Raw genomic sequence first — 21,381 nt, forward strand, 5'->3', positions numbered from 1 at the left:
CTAACTTGAGGGAGCGGGAGCCTCGCCGCGCTGGGGCGTGGGGCGCTCCGGGCGCCGTGGGAACCCCGGGTGCGCGGGAGGGGCTCCGCGGGCAGCGCTTTCCCCAACATGGACGCACTCGGGGCTCTGAGGTGCCCGTGCCTCCCGCAGCCCCCGGCCCGCGGGTACCGTTCCTCCCAACGGCTCCCAAGGGGAGGGCATTTTCGCACTGGAAGAATTCCCGCTGTACCCCTTCCCTCCCCCACAATGCCGGCGCTTCGCTCTTCTAGCGAGGCTGAGAGTTGATCGCGTACGGGGGGTGGGGGTGAGAAATGCAATGAAAGACGGGGGGGAGGCCGGTCTGCGCTGCAGCCCCTGGCCCCTCTGGGATCGGCTCTCCTCAGGCGAGCCGAGGAGGTGGGGGCCGCTCTGCGCCTCTGCAGCTCCGGGAGGGTTTGCATTGGACGATTCGCGCCTGGGGAGGGGGGAAGGTTGCCTGCAGCCCCCCCGCCGGCCCCTCCTCCTCTCTCCAGCGGGAGGGGGGTCTCGGGGGCGAGCTGCAGCCCGGATATTTGGGGGAGGGGGCGAGCGCAGCCCTACCACCCCCACGAGCCGCGAGGGGGGGGGCCTCGCTGCCGGCTCGGCATTGGAGGATCGGTGCTGGGGAAGGGGGAGACTGCAGCCCCCAGCCCCCGCGGGCGGGCGGGGTGGGGGCCGGCCTGCTGGCTCTGGCTGCTCTTGCATTGGCGGATGCGGGGAGGGAGGGGGGCAGGAAGCGGGGGGGCAGGGGGGGAGCCCGAGTGGCTGGAGGGGGGGGTCTCTGTGAATAGGGTGGGGGTCTTCTCGTCCAAAGAAGAGAGGAAAGTTTGCGGCGCCGGTGGTGAGGGTGCGTCGAAGCGGGCGGGGCCCGGACCGGGGCCGGCGGCGGCGGCGCTTGGTCGGGGAGCAGCAGCCGGGGGGCCCCCGCTGGATTTTTGTAGGGGGGGTGGTATCGCCCCCTCCTTCTCCTCCCCCCAGGGGTGAAAGTGCAAGAGGAAGTGCAGCCGCTGCCATCTTTCCTCCGCTCCAAACACACAGGGACGGACGGAGCCGGCAGCCCGGAGCCGCCGCCGGACCCCCGTCCCTCCCGGCTGCTGCCGCCGCGCCGCGCACGCCCCTTCCCGCGGCGGCTCCGCGGCCGCAGCGCCTCGTGGCGGCCGGGCCCGGGCGGGGCTCGCGCGGCCGCGCGCGCGCCTCGGCCGCCCGAGCCTTTTGTCTCGCCCCCCCCGCGCCGCGCGAGCCCCTCGCGCTGTGCAGGGAGCGCCGCGCGCGCGCCGCCGGCCCGGGCAGGGGCGGGGAACGAGCAGGAGGAGGCGGCGCGCGCCGCCGGGCGGCCCGAGAGCGCGCGCGCCCCCTGCGGGCGCCGGCGGGGCGGCGCAGCCCCCATGGAGCGGGTGAGCGAGGCCGCCGCCTGCGGCCCCTCGTCGGGCTGCTACACCTACCAGGTGAGCCGGCACAGCGCCGACGTGCTGCACAGCCTCAACCAGCAGCGCAAGAACGGCGGCCGCTTCTGCGACGTGCTCCTACGCGTGGGCGACGAGAGCTTCCCGGCGCACCGCGCCGTGTTGGCCGCTTGCAGCGAGTACTTCGAGTCGGTGTTCAGCGCGCAGCTCGGCGACGGGGCAGGCGGCGGCGGCGGCGGAGCGGAGGGGAGCGCGGCGGAGGCGGCGGCCGGCGGGGCTGCGGCGGCGGCCGGCGGCGCCCCCGGGGGCGGGCGGGAGCTGGAGATGCACACCATCAGCTCCAAGGTGTTCGGAGACATCCTGGACTTCGCCTACACGTCGCGCATCGTGGTGCGGCTGGAGAGCTTCCCGGAGCTCATGACGGCCGCCAAGTTCCTGCTGATGCGCTCTGTGATCGACATCTGCCAGGAGGTCATCAAGCAGTCCAACGTGCAGCTCCTCGTGCCCCCCGCACGCCCTGACATTATGCTATTCCGTCCGGGTGCTGCCGACCTCGGCTTCCCTCTTGACATGACCAACGGTGCCACTTTGGCACCCAATGGCAATGGTATTGCTGGCATGCCTGAAGACGAGGCCACGCGGGCTGCGCTCACTGCTGCGCAGTCCTCCCTACCTGTCCTGCAGGGTGTGGACCGCCTGCCCATGGTGGCAGGACCTCTGTCCCCACCACTGCTGGCCTCACCCTTCCAGAATGTTGCTGCTAGTGCCCCTACTTTAAGCACCAAGAGGGGCAGAGGGCGTCCCCGTAAAGCCAATCTCTTGGACTCCATGATGTTTGGTACCCCAGGGGGCCTGCGAGAGGCTGGTATCCTGCCTTGTGGTCTCTGTGGGAAAGTATTCACGGATGCTAATCGTCTTCGGCAGCATGAGGCTCAACATGGGGTGACAAGCTTACAGCTGGGCTACATAGACATCCCACCCCCACGACTGGGTGAAAATGGTGTTCCTGGTCAGGATGACCCCGACGCACCTCGAAAAAGAAGCAGAACGAGGAAACAGGTGGCCTGTGAGATCTGTGGCAAGATTTTTCGGGACGTGTACCACCTGAATCGGCACAAGCTGTCACACTCTGGCGAAAAGCCTTACTCTTGTCCGGTGTGTGGCTTGCGGTTCAAGAGAAAAGACAGGATGTCCTATCATGTTCGATCGCATGATGGCTCTGTGGGAAAGCCCTACATCTGCCAGAGCTGTGGAAAAGGCTTTTCCAGGTAAGAGAGTGCTTGTATGGACCATGGACACAAACAGAGATCTGGGAAGTTGACTTTCCTATCCCTTGGAAACGTACTTAGGATAGTTTGACTGTCCCACATTAGAATGTTTAAAGGAATGAGGCTTCCATCATTTCTTCTGAGATGTTATTCTGCAGTCTCTTGGAAGGGTTTAGAAGTAATTAAGACACTGAACTGGAAGTCAGCTGGCTTCTGGCTAATATTCCCAGCTTTGTCCCAGAGTTGGTGTATGCGTGTCCTTGGGCAAATCAGTTAGTCTCTCCCTCAAATGACTCTTCTGTGAAATGGGTATTGAAATAATTACCTGCCTCACAGAAGTGTCTTGAGATCACTAATGTGTAGGTAGCTTGAAGGTGCTGTTGAAGTGCAAAATAATACATTCTCAAGGTTATTATTTTTCTCGTATCCATTTTAAATTTTCTTTTTCTTAACTTCCCTTCATTTCTCTTAGTTCGTAATGTTTTTTATCACCCAAATGTGAAGGAAGAGGTGAGATTTCAAAGGCTGCAGCATCAAGTATCTTTTAATACATGATCTTTGTGTCCTTTGGGTTTACATCCTTCTGAAGGGGATCCTGTTTCTGCCCTGCAACATACGTAAGATCTCTGCATTTAATGTTGCTGATTTTTTGTTGTCGCTGTTTGTGGGAGCTAATTTAATAAGTAGTTTGGTACACGTAGTTGTTGTGTTAGTGGTATCTTATAGTCTTGAGTTAATGAATTCGAAACTTTTTTTGGAAGTTTGCCGCTCGCTTTGAGTGTAGAAGTAGTGGGGGGGAGGGGGATGTACTCTGCTATTTCTGTACCAGCAGTTGCTTTTCTACAGCAGTTGATTTGCTCTAACGTGAGGGAAGGACTCGAGATCTGAAAACAAATCAAAAGGCCACCAGGCTGTGTAAATTGTGGAATTTTGCCCCTGCTGTCTTTTTGATAGAGGGACTTTCTGTTATTGAAATAAATTATGAAAATGTAGTGCCCCCCCCCTTTTTTTTTTTTCCTTTTAAATCGGCAGTAATTAGGGATGCATCTTCATAAGGACTGCAGATTGAGTGATGAAAGGTCACAAAATGAAAATTTCATCTGTGGCTAGAAGTGAAAGTACTTTTCTTACTATAGCGCTACCCGGGACCGTGTGCCAAGTTTTATTGTTTTTACTGACACTTAAAGATTTCTGCTGTTGCTGTATGAAAGGTTTTTGTCATTAAGGGGAAGTGAGACATACACGTGTAGTTCTCATTTTCCCCAGTAAGTCCATGTGAACAGGCGGGAATGCTGTTAGAAAAGTTAACAACAAAACCCTTTGCGTATCTGTAAAACCGAAGTATGAATGAAAACTAGAGACTCTAAAGTTTCAGTATTCCCTCTTAGGAGCAGCCAGAGGAGGTTTGAAGCGTGATGTCCTTTCCTGTATTCAGTAGCGCAGCACATGAGGTTGCTGGGCTTGAGGTACCCAGAAGGACCTCAACCAGTCTGTCCGGTTACACCGCTCCAGCCCCGCGCTGGAGCATCGGGTTTAAGAGCCTCCCTGCAAACTCCAGCCTATTTTCTGTCTGCAGTGCGTGAATTCCATCCCGTGCCCTCTCATTGGTGCAGCTGGGACGTTGGGGGAGGAGAGGGTGGAGAACTTGTTTCCAAGCAGTTTTGGTCTCATACAATGAAAAGCTTTCTTCCCACTAGGAGAAACTCCCACCAGGACAATCTGCAGCTCTTCAGTCCTTTCTTCTTCCAAGTAGGCTTTGCTGGTTGTGAAGAATGGTCTAACTTTCTATAGTAAAAATTTGCTCTTCCATTGCACCTTCTAGTTGGAACGTTCAGAACACTTTATTTGTATTAATGCAGTCTCCCTACCAAGTTTTAAGTTAGGAGTATTTTTTCATCTTGCAGGTGGAAAATGTGTCACAGCAACAGAGTTCAGATAGTCTTTTTGCAAGAGGTGCTTAAAGTTGGCTTTTTACATCTGTGTTTAGGACCTAAACCAAAAGGGTGTGATTTTCAAATATTCAGCAACTGTAAATCAAATTGCCCTGATTGTTAAGGTCTAAATAGGATTTTGGATGGGGACATGCAGGCTTGAAAATCATAACTTGTATTTCCTGTTTCCTCTGATAATTCAGTCATGATTTCTTCCTGATAAAATGCTGCCTTTTTAGCAAGTTGCAGAGGGTACATAACAAGGTAGAGTCCCAGTTGTTGGCAATCTGGTTCTTGGAAAGTTAAATATCATTACAATTGTCATAGATAAAGCACTGGGATCTTTTTTTTCCCTTTAGTTTTTCTCTTTTTTTTTCCCTGTTAAAATTGTAACTTTATTTTTAGTATTTGCTTTATTTGTGCTTATGTGTATTTTCCTTTAAGGCCAGACCACTTGAATGGACACATCAAACAGGTGCATACCTCAGAGAGACCTCACAAGTGTCAGGTAGGAGCCAGAGGGGTTTAGACTGATGATGTGGGTAATCTTTGGCATTGCATTTATGTGTGCAGATAATTTTGAAGTACCAGTAGAAATAGCATGTATATGTGATTTGGGGTAAATGTTTGTAAAGAACAGTGTTCCACAGTGACATCTGCTTTACATCCCTCCCGTCCCCCCTCGCCTCATCTACAGCTTTGGTCCTCCTGCCTCTCCCCCTTCTCCCACGTGTTCTTCCCTACTGTGCTGTCCCAGTCTCACCCTGGATCTCTTACTCAGCCACCTGGGCTTGGAGTCGATGTCACTGATGATTCCCTCCTTTTTTTTTTTTAATTGCAGTTGTTGCCATCAGGAGGCTCCAATGCTGACTTCATTTTTTATAACTTCAGTAAAAAATTAGTAAATTGTAATTATCATAACATGTCGAGATACTATTTTTTAAAATTGCATAGCCTTCAGAACATTGCACTGAGCAAAATTGGAAGCTATTTTTATCTCAGGGAGAATAGAAATAATGACATCACAATATCCTTTGTTGTACAATGTCATAATATTGTATATAGTTTTTTACAGTTAAGGTTTGAAAGATCAAATGAAGGAAGATACTTTGTAATGTATTTATAGAAAGATTTAAAAGGTGCCTGGAAGTATCAATTAAAACAAAGTTGAGAATCAGCTTCCACCATCACACATTACAATCAGAGAGATGTTGGGCAAACTTTTAAAACAGTTGTTGGGCTAACAATCTCCATGCTTGGCTTCTGAAGAAATATTTACTATTTATTTGAAGAAGCTGAAGCAAGATTTTATTCTTTTTTTTTCTTTTGAGGACAGTGAAGGTTAGAGGATTCTTTTCTTCTAAAATATTTAACCACATTTTATGAATCTAGACAGTCCTACATGATTGCTGCCTCCTGATCTGCATAGTTGCACATTTTGACACACCTGTATTTCCTTCAAATTGTGAGAGTTTTGAAACATTTTGAAATTTTAAGAATCCTAAGAAGTTTTCCAGATAGCTGGAGCCATCTAAAGGTTTCTGTTGACATCCATATGATCTGTGAAAGCCCAGCACATTTGAAAGTCAGGCCATAGAGCTGTCACATTGATTTAACTGCCTGTCCTGTATAAAGCTTTAGATTGGCTCAAGCTTCTTGAGATCATTTATGGGTTGCAGATTTATACAAACAGGAAAATTCCACTCATAAAAAGAATTCACAGTGTGGGGACAGCAAGAGGTCTGTGGATGAACTGATGACGAATGTTTACGTCCCAACATGAACAGACACTCATCAGTCTTTTGCTAGTTGATACCAAGATTACTGGATGAACACTGCTTAGAAATAACACAGACAGCTATGAATTGTCCTTTGCCAGCTGATGACTGATAATTCTTTTATAGTTTAACATTGATTTAAGAATATTAAATACCAACTCCGTGTGAATCAGAGGATACACTAAGAGCTCAGAAGTAAAGAAACATGGAAGCTAAGATGGCACAGCCAAGCTCAACTCCATTTCCTTGCACACATGTATTTTGTGATAGCAGTTCCCAGGAACAGTCTTTCTTACTGTGTGTTACCTAAAGTGCCATAATACTGTATACACTGTTCATTTCAGTTAAAAGGTACAGGCTATAGGTTACAATCATCAGGACTGAGTTGAGATTTGTCCTTCAGGCTTGGGTTGTTCTTGATTTTTGATTGCTTAGCCCTGCAAAGTTAATTTTTCGTGAATCTTAAAGCGCATAAAATTTGTTAATGACCTGTTGTGTCTTTGCAGAAAATGCTTTGCAATATCCTATCAGATTTAGAAAGTCTTCTTGAATATGCACAGATCTGCTATACGTTGTAGAAACCACAGAAGGGATGCAGTCACTGAAAACATGTTTCAAACATGAAAACTGATGAATAAATTGATGATGTTCTCCCTGCGATTATCTCATAATCAGTTACACGTCTGTTCCATTATATGTATCTAACACAGGATCTGGCCACCAAGAAGGAAAATAGCTTAATATTGGCATGTTGTTTGCCCATTTTCCATTCTCTTTTTCCATTGATTTTGTTTGGCAAATTAGCTCCCCCTGAGAGCAGCCTGAACAGCACTGAGCATCCTCTTTGAATCTGTTCAGTTCCTGTTGAAAATTCCTGTTATTGTCATGCTTTGTTTATGTTTACTGGGAAAGAGAATTACTCTGTCAGTAAACAGCAGAGAACTCCAGAATCCTCCACTATAATGGCATTTTTGGAATTTGTGCTCTGTTACGATTTAAACAAACTGGCCATTTACCTGAGCTCTTAGGTATCTTTGCAAACTGGTGATACATAATGTTTTGTTGGTGTGGCATCACAGTACACTTTGGAGTACCAAAACAAAAGTGGGAAGGTGTCAACCCAACTTCAGAATAAATGAAAGTATGAGGAACAGGACAATTTTAAGCTGAACATCCCTGCAACAGCAGTAGTTTTTAGTGTTCAGTCTGTAATCCTGCACTCACCCCCCTGAAATAATAGCTGTGTTTCACAGATCTTTCATAAGTATCCTAGCTTCCAGCCCCTCTAGCACCTGATGCCAAAGTCTTGACTCCAGCTTTTTCATTACTGTTAAGATAGACTCAGATTAGGGAAGATCTCCACAGAGCCAAAGCAGCTGAGAAATAAGATCCAAGAAGTTGCTTTGGTGTTCAGGCAAATGGCACTCTGGATCTTTTCCCTTGGATTGTTGCACTGGTAAATTTATACTTTTTTTCCTGAGTCTGACAGTTGAGTTCTGGCTACAGGAGAAGGAGTGAGTCAGTTTTATGGCCAGAATGGGGCAACTCAGTTCCTGACCCCACAGGATGGGGTGAAGCTGTCAGCCTTGGCGTGTGATCTGTGAAAGTCAGGCTGCAGTTTGGGAGCAAACGGTGATCTGAAAATCTGTGGACATGAAAGAACAAGGGGAGAAAACGGAAGTTTGCTCCTCTCAGAGACAAGACAGGTTGTTCATCAGGCAAATTATATAAAAAATAAAAATGCTGGTTAAAATAAAGCACAACTTAATTGGCATCCCAAGTCCAGTGCATATCCCATTGATTTCAATGCAGAATGAGTTTCTTCCTGTCCTAATTTCTCTTACTTCCTGCCTATTAGCAGGAAAATGGCAGCCACCATGGAATAAGCTCAGAGACATCCACATCCATAGAAAAGTTGAAACTTCAAGAGGTATTTCTTAAACAATGTTTTTTAAACTTTATATATTCTTTTTGATCTATTTATATACATGTGCAATGTTTGATAGGAAAGCACTGGAGAGTTTTCTTCTATGATTAACAATTAATGACAAATACTTAGCACTCATTTAGCCCTTCACATCTTTCATAAAATAAAACTTTTTTTTTCTCTATACCTTTTATAAATATTAACTATTTGAATATTAACTTTGGGATTTTCTTTAACCCTAGTCCTGTCTCCCATTGTTATGATTCAGCTAAACTGGTTCTTGCTTTCTCCACTGGACTTAATTATTGTTTTTAAGCTTTGTTGCAGATATATTTATTATATAGCTTATCAAAAGGTGAGCTTTACACAACTCAGAAGCAACAGTGAGAAACCAAACACATGAATTATTATATTGCTTTTATCTAAGCTTTCAACTTGCTATGTTCACTGTGGGATAGATTTGGTTTTACTTCTGGCATCGCTGTGTTTATGTGATTTGTCTCTGGTCTGCTTCTCATCGGCTAAAGCACTCCCAATGCTCGGGTATGGACCTTCCCGTGGCTCCATAGCTTTAGAGTTATTGGTGATGGATCTCTTGGCTGTCACTGTTGATAGTCTAGTCATATATCTTTAGTTGATAGCCAGCAGATTGATTAGTATCAGTGCTGCAATCCTGCCTTAAGAGAGTGCTTACCTCTAAGAAAGCTTTAGTAAGTGAAAGCTGCACCTGTTTTGCTCAGTGCTGTGTACTGAGATTATAAATAAAGAGACATCTTTCATATTCAGGAATTTGCCTCTTAAACCTCAATACTTGTAATTTATAAATCTTTGTCTGGTGAGCCTAGTTAAACTGTGTATGTTGCAGAAATCCAGATAATTTTACTGTTGCCTTTTCAATTTCATTAAGTCCTGATCCTCTGGGGTGTTAAGTCTCGTACTTGCTGTAGAGCAGCCTCAGCTCCATAGGAGTTTTCCACACTTAAGCATCTCACAGGAGTGTAAAGCCTGTTGAAATTGATAGGTGCTTTTCAGCTGCCTTCAATGGTTTTTGGATTAAGCTCTTGATTAACTGAATTTTATGTAATTACATTACCCTCTTCTGTATTATCAATTCCACTTACTTGAATTATAATTTTGGAATTTTACTAAGATTGTTACTTTAACAAGTCTTATCTCTATTAAAACAGTGGTTTAATTACACACTGATATTTAAAAATACAACTTATATCCAGTTCCCAAGACAGTGAACAGCCTCAAGTTATTTCTTTGGGGGTTCTGGTTATATCTCTTAAAACTGTGTTATTTTATATGAAGTTCATATAAAACAAAACACTGTACACTCTTCAGTGTCACTGCTCTGGCTTAGTCTGGTCATTCTGATGTGTGTTTGCTTTTGTTTCTCCTCTTGCACTTGTGAAATGGTTTAGACTATAACCCTAATCCCTTGTGCAGCATATTGCTGGTGATTTATTTCCCTTCACACATTAGAGACAGAGCAAGCCTTTCAGAACTGGCAGGCCACTAGAACAGGCTGTGGGCACAGCCTGCCTGCCTGCCCATTGCTGGGGTAATAAAAATGGGAGGGAGCCTTCACTTATTATACGTATTTCAGCTGGAAAGTGGGCAAATAGAATCAATATTATGACAAATCATGCTTGTTTTGTGGCAGTAAGTGGAATATGATACCTTGACCAGGGGTAAGTTAAAACAGATTACAATGTCATGCAGTTATTTTGATATCTGCTCAGTTTCGAGGCTTCACTTCTACAATTTGTCTGCACTGCTGCTGTGGATACCAGGATGACTCTTCTACTGTCTCTCATCATATTGTCATCCCTGATAATTCTGTGATCCTTTGTTTGTATGTCTTCACACTTCAAAAGAATTCTGTGTACTGAAGTTAGATTTATCTCATCAAAGAGTAGAATTTAAGAAAATGACAGAGAGGGCATTTGAGCGGTTTAAAGTGATTGTAATGGCTCAGTGAAATGGCAGAACTTCTTGTAAACAGAGCAAAGTGGTTTCTGCTATTTCTTCTGTTAAATATTACTTAAAATTTTAGTTTCTTCATCCTCAGAAAGGAGCTGAAACCTTACAAGTCTATCTTGGTGTAAGTTTTACTGTCTGTAGTGTGTCAGAGCTGTTTTCTTGCTGTTTTAATTCTTTTGAGTTTACATTACATCTTGTGCAAGGTGTTGGTGTTCTAAATTTTTTATCTGGAGGAAAATGGCTTGTGCATCATGTCATTTTTTTGTGTTTGCACAGTATCTAAGGTATTTACTCTAAAGAATACTGAATATATTCAACAATATCAGTGCTGTTAGCAGAGCTGATGAGTCACATGGTTCTCGTTATACCTGCAGACTTGTAATGCTTCCTTTGCCACTCGTGACCGGCTGCGCTCACACCTGGCATGTCATGAAGACAAAGTTCCATGCCAGGTGTGTGGGAAGTACTTGAGAGCAGCATATATGGCAGATCACTTGAAGAAGCATAGTGAAGGACCAAGCAATTTCTGCACTATCTGTAACCGAGGTAATGAAGAAACTATTTTTTTATTCCACTGGGATGGGACAGCACTCAAGGGGAGCTGTAAGGCTGCATGACTCCCTGCAACAGGAGGAGGTTGTACCCTATTTGTGTACATACTCTGCTTTTCCTACTGAATACTTAACCCTGAAACTGATGGAGTATAGGTCTGGCCTTTTCACATGGCAGATAATTCCCAAAGAAATGCAGTTTAAATCTGAAGCAAATTTTATGTGCTAAATAGCCAGATCCCTATACAATAACCATGATGAATTGCCTTGCTGCTGTTCAACATACATCTTATTTTTTTTTTCCTATACCTGATTAGATTTGAGCCCTTGCAGTCAGTTTAGAAGAAGAATGTTTTTGTATCTTTGAAATACACATCAAGTTGAGAATCATACACTGAACAAAAATCTACATTGTATTGCTAAGTATTACTTAACCTCCTGGTGCAATAGAGTCAAGCTGCTTCTCTCTCTTAACACAAGACATTGCTTTATACTAATGTGCATTTATAAAACATACTTTGTAAAGAGCACTAGAAATGTGGTTTGCCTTTATTTGTACACATACAGCTTTTCACAGTTGGAAGGGACTCATAAAGATCACCAAGTCCAGCTCCCTGCTCCATGCAGCACTATGTAAAAGTAAACCATATGTCTAAACTTGTGAAGGTTTTCCATCTGTTTGTGGTACTCTTCAGTTGGAGAGAGTTGGAAATTTAGGCTTTGTGGGATGTAAGGCAAGCTGGAAAAATTATTTTGACTTATTGGTGTCTTTTTTTTTGAGGGATTAATTTACAACTTCAAAATGCCTTTTTGGCTCACGCAGGTATACATAGCTAGTAGGTGTTAGAAGAGATTGCTGCTGTGTTTTGGGATCTTGTTTTTTCTGATGAGTTTTTTTTTCTGACACGTGTTCTTTTTTCTAGTTTAAGAGAGGTGAAATCTTTTGAGAAAATAAAGCTCCTCTGTGTTTAATGTGCAGACTGTTCAGGGAGCTTATGGAGTTGATGAGTAATGAGACATTAAATTGCAAGGGAGGTGTTTCCTAGTTGCACAGTCTATAAATCCTGAAAGTGATGGTATCAGTGTGAATGGAAAAGGCATCTGGGTTGAAAATCTTCACGTTTTGAAGCTCCAGGTAGATGGTGTGAAATGAAGCTTGCCCTCCTTTTCAGCTGAAGGCCTGGCTTCTGAAAAACAGCTTAAGCTTATCCCAGTTCCTTTTGTGGCAACAACATGGAAGGTTTTGGAGATCCAGGTGCTATCCTGCTCTCCTTCCGTTGAACATGGTGCCAAACAGAAGCTAGATGGGTTGGGAGGAATTGTCTTGTTTCCAAGATTTGTAAGCTTGAATTTCAACTTAACTACCACTGGATGTCACTGCAGCTCTTCGGAAATGGAGCCAGTGTGGCAAAGACAGACCCGGCATTCAAACAATAAAATGACTAAGTGGTTTATTCACATTTTACAAGTCTAAATGTACAGTGAGAATCTAAATAAAATATATGCTTCTCTGTAGAAGGATAAGGAATCGGTTGTGCAGCAAACTTTAAGCAACTACTTTCTTCTTACAGTTTGTGTATTTCATGGAAGTTGTCCGAATTGTCTGCTGTGAATTTCAGTTTACATCAGGATTTAAAAAATTTAATAATGAATAATGTTAAATTTCATAGGAAATGTTAAAATTCATAAGAAGGGGAAGCTACAGACTGGATTTGTCAAACAATTGTGTTGTAAACTCGTTGTTTTATGCTGTAAATTTTGATTATAGCTTTATGATCAATGACAGCAGAATTTTTAATCCCACGTGTTCTAGAATCAAAGTATAATGTTCATTGTTTTAAATAGTTATTTTTTAAACTGTAGAGCCTGGCAATATGAAGTCTAATGGAAAATTTCTGGACTAGAAGTACCTATTTGATAGGCATTGGTACAGTCAGAAGCCACACACAGTAACCTGATCACAGCTGTGCCATGGCTGAGGTGCTTGTGCAGAGAGATTTTGTTTATTCTTCCCTTGGCTAATGTGCTGATGTACTTTTTAATTGAAACTTAGCTGGTTCTGGATATAGTAATTGTCAGCCTCTGGATATAGTAATTGTCAAGCAAGAATGCTCGACAAGCTCAAGTTGCTTGTGGAGAGAATTTTGGATGTTGGCCACTTAAAAAAACAAAGTGGATGAAAAGGTGACATTGCCAGTGTTAGTGACAGACTTAGACTCCCTCAGTTTATCCCATTGGACTGAAGGCTTTTCTGTGGAACTTAATGAAGTGTCTCATGTTGTTTTAAAGGTTTAATGGCTTTAGGAGATGGAGGTGCAACTCAGTACCTGGCATAAAGCAGTAGTCAATTGTTTGCCATGTCATATGTTCATTTGTTTATCGTGCTTATGTCTTTTACAATGTGGCAGTATAATTTTAAAAAATTACCAGCTGTGATTTGATGTTTTTTCCAGGTTCTTTTCTCACTTGAGGTCATTATGCTTAGAGTAATCATGGAAGCAATTAAATCTTGTTAAATCAGGGAAACAGTGAAGTGATTCTGGGGGGTTATGGTGTTGTTGTGGTTTTTTTTTTTTTTTCCCTCTGGGATTTTGGGGTTTGTTTTGGTTTGTTTTTCTTTTTTGGTTTGGTATTTCATCGTCGTTGTTGTTTTTATTTTCTTAAACAATGTATCTAAAATGTGCTTAAGAAACAAATCCTCAAGCCTCACATTTTTAGACAAATTCTCTTTAATTGGTTTAAATAAAGAAGACATGCTCCTGTTGCGTCGTTACACAATCTTCTATTACCATCCTTAGGAACTTTATTTGCTTGTGTGGGCTTTTCCAAAGTATTCAAGAGATTAATGACTTTGGCAGGTCTAGAGCTGGTAATTAGCAATAACACCTGCAACTCAGAACTTTGGGTTTGTGTTTCAAACACATACACATTGTTTGTTTCACAGAATCGAATTAGTTAGGAAAAGGGTAAATATTCCAGTCACAAATGAGAATTTATTTTTCACGCTGAGTTCTTATACATTTCATAGGGGACAGAGTCCAGTAAATAAAGACACATTCTCCTTATGTTCCAGCTAAATCCAAATTACAATTTTTGAACAAGGAGCATCCTGTAATTATTTCTATAGTTTCTCTCCTTATAGATATTATCTAAGACATCAAGGGTTGGGTCCCATTTATATAAAGGAGATCATTTCCTCTCTATACATGTTTTTAATTTTGGTTCTTCTGGTATGAAGAAATCATCTGTCTTGCAAAGTGGAAAGATGTGTATGAGTAAAGCAATAAATACATTCCTGCTCTGAAAAATACTGCCACTTTATCCTCTGGATTAGTCTGACTTTGCTCTGAAAGAGACTTTTAAGAGTGAAGGATTATGGTCTATAAACCCCCATCTTCCTAGGACAAGCATTCATAATTAAAGTCTGGTGGAGATAAAAAGGCCAGTGCTAAGTGCTTCAGGAAAAAGTTAGGATGAAAACAATCCCAAAAAAGTCTCCCTTTAAACAGTTTCCCATGAAGCAGTTTGCATTCTTATGGTTTTGATGGAAGTTGATGACTCACATGTTCATCTGCCAAGTGCATAAAGGGGACCCAACACACTTTGCAGCAGTTTTCATTATATAAAACAATGTACTCTACAAATAGAACTGCAGAGTTCAGAAAAAATACTGTGTGAGGAGATTACAAGTTCAGACTTTCCTGTGTCAGTTGTGGTGTAGAAGAACACTGAATACGTGCATGTAGTCCTTTTTTAATGTCTGGCAGTGAGATTTTAATGCATTGCTGCATCAAAGACGTTGATCTCAGCATGCATGTGGTTATTAGCCACATGTGTGAAATAAGGAAAATACCTCATAGGTGGAAGTGTCACCATTATATCTGTACACTGTGCCCTTTTCTCTACCAGTCAAAGAGTGGTTCTTTCAGGTCTACAGTGAATTTTTGGCATTTGTAAGAATATATTCTCTTGCTGCCCAGTGAGATTTTCAATGCAGCATTTTGTGTCTGAGGGTAGGTCTTGCATTATTTCGGAGGATAATATCCTTACATTAATTCCCCAGATGACTTGGCCTTGGTGATTCTGCTCCATTGTATTTTGAGAGTTGTATGTTCTTGGTTTCTTCAGTTGTGATCTATCTACTTTTCTGTACTTTTATCTTCAACTCAGGGGTCCACAGTAACTAACTCTTGTTCATTCTCAGCAGCCTGCCCCTTTTCCCTTCAGCAGCTTGCTGTGGAGTTCTTGCTTTGCAGGTCCTGTATATATAATTCTTAATAACCTCTGGATAAAAGTCGAGGTAGAGGGATATTCTGTGTGCTAGGCACAGGGAAATCTAGTGTAAAGCCACATTCATTATTAAATTCAGCACCTGAAACTAACAGCTGCAGTCAGAAAATCCACCCCAGAGAGGTGTGTGGTATTTGGTTTGCAGCGTTCCTAATATATTATTATATATCATCAAATGTAAATGCAGTTATATCACTATAAAAATGGCTTTATGGTAGAATATCTGCTCATATTTTAAGGAAATTATTGTTATGAAAGTTGTCTTGCAAGGACTTGCGCTGTAAATGCTATATTGGTTTAAAAAAATTTAGGGCTTGGGTTTTCTCTCTCCAGAAAGGGAACTTGCAACTCTTGGGTCTGTGATGGTGAACCTTGCGTTGTATTCTTAGTTGTTAGTGGAAAATGTTTCTAACTTGAAAGGGCCATAATACTCTGTTCAAAGTATAACAGAAGATTAAGCTGGTTGGTGGTGGCAGCTTTACCTCTGTAGGAAGTCTTTAAAACTTCGTCCTCCTTGTGCCTCATATATGGTCCAAATGTACTAATAGTAACTGCAAATCTTACTGAGCTTGAATTGAGGTGAGATAATTCATCACATTAAAGAAAAACTACATATTTGTGAGACTTAAAAAAAACTTCTTAAAAAGCATATGCACAAATGTAAAAAACTGGTTTGTTCAGAAATCAATTGTTTGATATATATGTTTTTATTTTCAGTGTTTGGCGCTTACAGATCAGAGCTAATAAAAATGCTGGAATTTATTTTTAGTACTTTTTGTTAACTGTAGACAAAATATGAGTTCTAGTATATTTTTTAAAACTCAGGGTGAGCCGACTGCAGGAAACGTTTTTTCAAAAATTACTATTGAGCAAAAGTGTATACCTTAAAAAGTCAGTAGTTTCAGCTTTCTGCCTTCCAGAAGTCACTATAAGTGCTATAGAAATCTAAGGGGAAAGCACACTAAACCAACAAGGGTTGTTACTACGTAGCATTCCTTCAGATCTTAACAGCACAAAATCAACTAATTGGAACTATCTTCCAATGTATTTTCAGATGACAAAAGCATTTTTAATTAAAATAAATAAAGCAGCAGAGAAAGGGTGAAGAGACATGGGTGCCTTTTTGTATGATGTCTCTTCTGCCTTTTTTTCCAGAAAGTTTCATGTCACCTGCTAGGTTTGCTTACACAGAATTTGTTTTTAAGGAGGCTGTTCTCTCTTTGTGACTAACAAAAAGCAAACTCAGTCTGATGAAAAGTGTGCATTGCATTATGCCTGAGGATGACAGGACTCCTACGTGAGCATGTCAGAGGGAACTGGTGGAACAGCAGCTTTAAAATAGGGAGCAGGAGCAAGAGAAAGATTAAAGGAACAGGGAAGGCAGATGTGTGTCTTTGCTGGTGGCAGGATCTCATCTCCTTTTATCTTGTTTAGGTTTCTCCTCTGCCTCCTACTTAAAGGTCCATGTTAAAACCCACCACGGTGTTCCCCTTCCCCAGGTCTCCAGGCACCAGGAGTCCATCCCGAATGGGGGAGCAGCGTTCCACTGCGTCAGGACCTATGGCATCAAAGGCAAGAGACTCGCTGCTCTGCACCTTGCTGCTCTGTGCAGAACTTTGTGTTGTGGGGTGTTGGGCTGGGCACGAGAAAGGGGAGGGAGGAAGGACAGGGAAAATGCTGGAGAGAAGCTTAGGGAGATGCAGAGAAATTCCATAGCATCACGTAGGATGCAATACCTGTCATTGGATGGCCGATTTAACAAGTCTAGGGGAAGGAAATGGGCACAGAAGAGTATGTGAAGCTTTGGCAGCTTCTTCAATTCAGAAGATTGAAAAAGCCATGTTAGGTCATCTTGACCCTCTTCCTTGGAGCAGTCAGCATCTGAATTTTTCCTGAGGGCAAATTCATTAGTCCCACTCCACTTGAATCTTGCATCAGTCAAACCCCATTTCAGAAACATTTCTGGTTTTGATAGGAACCATACTGTACATGCAGGCAGCTGTCTGTAGCTAAACTTACACTTCTAAATGCAGTTGTTGGGGAGGAGAGGTGAAGGGTGATAATAGTACCGGTGCTTTCTTGTTTTGACATTCATTTAACTTGGTGGGGGGGAGAAAAATCATGGCTGAGGAGTATTTAACTTCTGAATAAGTAAAGCAGTGTGTTTACCTGTGTAGAATAGCTTTTTGCTTCTTGGTTTGAGCTGTCAGTATTCCTGGTGAAAGTGAAGCATCAGAAAATTCTTCAAAGCCATGGTTGTTCTGGTTTTTTTCTTGCCCAGGAGAACACAGTGGGCTGGGTTAAGCAAACACTGTGCCAGCAGAAAGCTCGAGTTGTGTAATTTTTTCTGTTGAAGTCTTGATAGAGTTACTACAGAAGCCCTTTAGTTTTGGGTGGTGTGCTGACTTAACAAGAGATTTATTCCAGCTCAGTGGTGTATTGATTTGATGCATATCCTGTTAGGTTTGTAATGCTGAGTCCAGAGCAAATCTGTCTTTTGGGTTGTGCCAAGTGGTTCTTTGGTCTCTTAGAGTTCATAGTAGGTACAGCCTGTTTGTATTCAGAGACTCCTTTAGTGAGCATGTCTGGGTTTCTCACGCTCATTCACATGCACTGAGCAAAAAAGTGTGGACAAACTTCCTTGGCATAATGCCAGAGGAGAATGGGGAAGACTCCAAACATACCAATGGCTTTGCCAGGAAATATATCCAAATAACTTCAATAACGTCCCTAACCCCTCTGCTGTTTCACACTGCAGTATTTAAAGATAGAACAATTTTAGGTTGTGAAGTTAACTTCTAACAGTGTTGTACTTGTGAAAAAGAGTTCCTTGAGACTAAATGGAATTGCACTTCTTAAATTGCAGTAGCTCGCTGTTTTGCTGAGTGTTTCCAGGTTTCTTCACATCTTGCTGCAGCCTGTTGTACTTCATGAAATTTCTAGGCTCTCCCCCAAAGTATCAACACCATTTCAGAAGTGTGCAAGTGAATTGCACAGTTGAAAACTCATCATTAGGTCCACCCTTTTGAAGTGTCTGAGATGTAAATATTGTGAGACATCCTTGGAATTCAAGAATTGTTATATGAACCAGAGACCCATTATGGTTGCATTCAGTACCATGACCAATCCCTAATGAAACCCCAGCTGTTGCTGTGATAGCAGCCTGGTGGTTTGGAAAGGGGACCTATGCTCAAGGGCTTTAGGATATGAGGGATTGGATGTTAAGTGTGTGTCATTCTGTTGTGACAGGCATTAATGTGATCAGGTGGTAACCAATCTAATTTATTTTAATGCATGTAAAATATCTTCCTTTGGAAGCCAAGATTCTGAAAACTTCTCTCTTTTCTTTTTCCCATAGAAGGCCAGAAATGTTCACATTCGGACCCGATTGAGAGTTCTGATTCATATGGAGACCTCTCTGACACCAGTGACCTCAAGACTCCTGAGAAACAGAGCACCAATGGGTCCTTCTCGTGTGACCTGGCAGTCAGCAAAAACAAAACGGAGATGGAAGGAGAGAAGAAGTACCCGTGTCCTGAATGTGGCAGCTTTTTCAGATCCAAGTCTTATCTGAACAAACACATACAGAAAGTGCACGTCAGGGCCCTTGGTGGCCCACTGGGGGACCTGGGTCCTGCTCTAGGATCCCCCTTCTCACCCCAACAGAACATGTCTCTTCTGGAGTCGTTTGGGTTTCAGATCGTCCAGTCAGCATTTGCATCATCCCTAGTGGATCCAGAGGTCGACCAGCAACCAATGGGGCCAGAGGGGAAATAAGATCAGTTGGATCTTAACAAAGCAAAGCAGCAGTCTGGCTATAATGATAAGATGCTGTGAATGAAAGAGGAAATAATGAAATTTGGTTCTATAGCTGAGAATTTTTTATTCATTTTAGCTTCCTTCTTTGTCTCATGCCCTACACCACCTTTAAACCTTCACTGGGGAGAGGGAGAAAATGCTTCTTTAGCTGATAAATTACAGAAGATGGTGGCCTTGAATAGGAGACATGACCCAAAACAAATGGAGCTTTAGAGGCTGCTGGTGGTGTTTTCTTTGTGTTCTTTGAGATTAATCAAAAGTTACCAGCGCTGGTCTGAGAATGAGACAGTTCTAGTGACCGAGGCACCTGGGGAGCTGCAGCTACAGGGAGCTGTGATTTTGTTCTCTCTCTACTCCCCTCTCCTCCCTAAACTCCCCCAGAAAAACAGTAAGTTTAAAAAACAGACCCATTATTGAATATAACGTTAAGTAAAACACCCCAAGGTTCCTAGCAGGTTACAATGCAGTTGTCCTTTTAAAACCAGAAACATTTAAAGAAGGTGAGAGAATTTGATCCCCTTCTGCCTTTGTGAGGCTGTGAGTGCTGCAGCAGGACTGAACTGCTGAGAAAAATCACCTTTCAGAACAGGTAGTTTTTATTACTTTTGACCATTAAACTTGCTGTCAGGTTTTTAATTCTTTATTATTATTATTTTAGGACCTGTTGTAGTGAATTGCTACTGAAAAGCCAGTCTAAGGCGATACACAGAGCACTCCTAAAGCAGCAGTCACATTAGGGTTAGTATGATATTTTTTTTTAGATGTACCATAATTAATAACTTGGCTAGTTGGTCGTTATAAGTCTATGAAAGAAATAGTTTTTATTAAAATAAAAAAAGAAAAAAAAAAAAAGGAAGGAAAAATACCATTACAGTCTGGTTGACTGGTGCTCATTTTTCATGTGGGGACCTAGGGGATGAACACAATCATCTATCGGGCTAACACTATGTACCACTGACTTGTTTAGTGTGAATAAACCCAGGGGTTCACAGAGTGATTTTGGTTTAATTGGATTGGACTTTATTAAAGAAGTTAGTATGCTACTTTGCATCCCCTCGTTTTGTCTGGTTTTTGAGCAGTTTAGCCACCTGTCCAAAAGGTGTGCAAATGAGAGCCAGTAAATAATATGTGAATCCCATACTGCACTGTGCTGCATTCTCAGTGAGCAGGGCTTTTTGGCCAGTCATGCTCTCCTGATCTGTCTCTAGTCAGGTTTACAAAAGACACTGTTACTCCTTTCTTTTCCAAATAGGTGGGAATTGCAAACAGCATATCTTTGAAAAAGAATTGATTACAAAATTCAAAGAAGCTGCACTTCAGGCTGTTGGACATTCCATTTAATCTGAAAATACCACTTGTGCAGAAATAATGTCCTTTCTTGACCCTCCTTTTCCTTCCATGTAACTAGTCATGGTTTTATGTACCAAACCCAGGTATAAATGTTGTTTAACACAGGGTTAGGAGTTAGGAATACTCTGAGTTTTAATTATGGTTCTGCTGTTGATGCTCAAAGTCACATAAAACAGTTTCCTGAATTTATTCCTTATTTTCATATCTGTGAAAATAAGATATGAAATCACAATTGTTGGGAGAGTTATCGAGCCAAGGTTTAAGTAGTGATTTGGTAAACTGCATTGTGTATTGAATGTTTCTAAAAAGGCCATTCTGAAGAGCCCATGTCCTGCACCAAACTTGCATCCCATGAAACAATATCTATCTCCATCATTAATACAGTGCAGGAGCAGGACAGACCCTCTTGGACCAGGTTCTCATTTGCTGCAGGAGATCTGTCTGTGTAATGCACAGAGACACAAAGTGTTGTTGTACCACAGCCTGCATTGCCCTGATGCTTCTAATCCAAACCCTGCAGCTGATGCTTAACTGATATTCCAAATTTGGTTTTATGTTAGAATTAGAGAGGCCTTTGTAAGTATATGGATTTTGGAATTACATTCTAAATTCTACAGAGTTAGAAGACCCAGATTCCCTCTTGTAAGAAGCTACTTTTTGTACTTGCTCTTGACTATTATAAATCAAGGATGAATAATCAATGGCTTTCTCTTTATAGCACCAGCACTTTCTAAATTGAGACATGTTGCAGTGGACTTGATGTTTTGCTATTAATCTGTGTTGGGAGACTGAAGGACATGTTCTTCTCCAGTCATCTCCTCCCAGAATCCTGGAATAGGTATGAGCCTCATTTAAAAGGAAAAACCAGTGAAACAAACAAACCCCACCACTAAAGCTTCATGGAATTGCTCTTGTACTGGTAAGATTAGTAGACAGGTAAAACCAGAACATCTTAGAAAAGTGAAAAAACATTTTAAATACCTTACTAATCTAGTGCTGAGACAACCTTGTAAGCTGCCAAGCAAATCAGGAGAGAGCAGGCCTTCAGTCAGCACAA

At 42.7% G+C, this 21,381-nt stretch overlaps 2 protein-coding genes across 13 annotated transcripts in view; one reads left to right on the top strand and one right to left on the bottom strand.

The window, feature by feature from the left end:
• LOC128797274 (basic salivary proline-rich protein 2-like) lies at nucleotides 1–1,405 on the bottom strand. The gene is made up of 2 exons (XM_053959661.1): nucleotides 722–1,405; nucleotides 1–639 (listed from the first exon to the last, which is right to left on the bottom strand). The coding sequence occupies exons 1-2, from the start codon at nucleotides 1,403–1,405 to the stop codon at nucleotides 1–3; spliced, it is 1,323 nt and encodes a 440-aa protein (XP_053815636.1).
• The window catches only part of PATZ1 (POZ/BTB and AT hook containing zinc finger 1), a 27,928-nt gene continuing 7,937 nt past the window's right edge, over nucleotides 1,391–21,381 (top strand). For 2 of the 12 annotated variants that reach the window (XR_008434021.1, XR_008434022.1), the window contains exons 1-8: nucleotides 1,391–2,689; nucleotides 5,065–5,128; nucleotides 8,257–8,328; nucleotides 10,689–10,860; nucleotides 16,590–16,727; nucleotides 18,514–18,896; nucleotides 19,633–19,712; nucleotides 21,043–21,162. Coding sequence is in view for 3 of the 12 variants with exons in the window: in XM_053959407.1 (XP_053815382.1) it covers nucleotides 1,404–2,689; nucleotides 5,065–5,128; nucleotides 8,257–8,328; nucleotides 10,689–10,860; nucleotides 16,590–16,727; nucleotides 18,514–18,932 (2,151 nt within the window). In the remaining 9 variants the exon portion in view is untranslated. Of the gene's footprint in view, nucleotides 2,690–5,064; nucleotides 5,129–8,256; nucleotides 8,329–10,688; nucleotides 10,861–16,589; nucleotides 16,728–18,513; nucleotides 20,004–21,042; nucleotides 21,163–21,381 lie in introns of those variants that run through there. The other 10 variants (XR_008434017.1, XR_008434018.1, XM_053959408.1 and 7 more) reach the window with 9 other exon arrangements.

The sequence above is a fragment of the Vidua chalybeata genome, chromosome 18 (genome assembly GCF_026979565.1).
Source record: "Vidua chalybeata isolate OUT-0048 chromosome 18, bVidCha1 merged haplotype, whole genome shotgun sequence".
Lineage (NCBI taxonomy): Eukaryota > Metazoa > Chordata > Aves > Passeriformes > Viduidae > Vidua > Vidua chalybeata.

Bases quoted from the DNA above. Each gene is read 5' to 3' on its own strand.
- LOC128797274 (XM_053959661.1), bottom strand. From the start codon at position 1,405: ATGGGGGCTGCGCCGCCCCGCCGGCGCCCGCAGGGGGCGCGCGCGCTC. The intron at 640-721 runs GCAAGAGCAGCC...CCCCTTCCCCAG, and splicing joins CCCTCCCCGCATCCGCCAAT to CACCGATCCTCCAATGCCGA.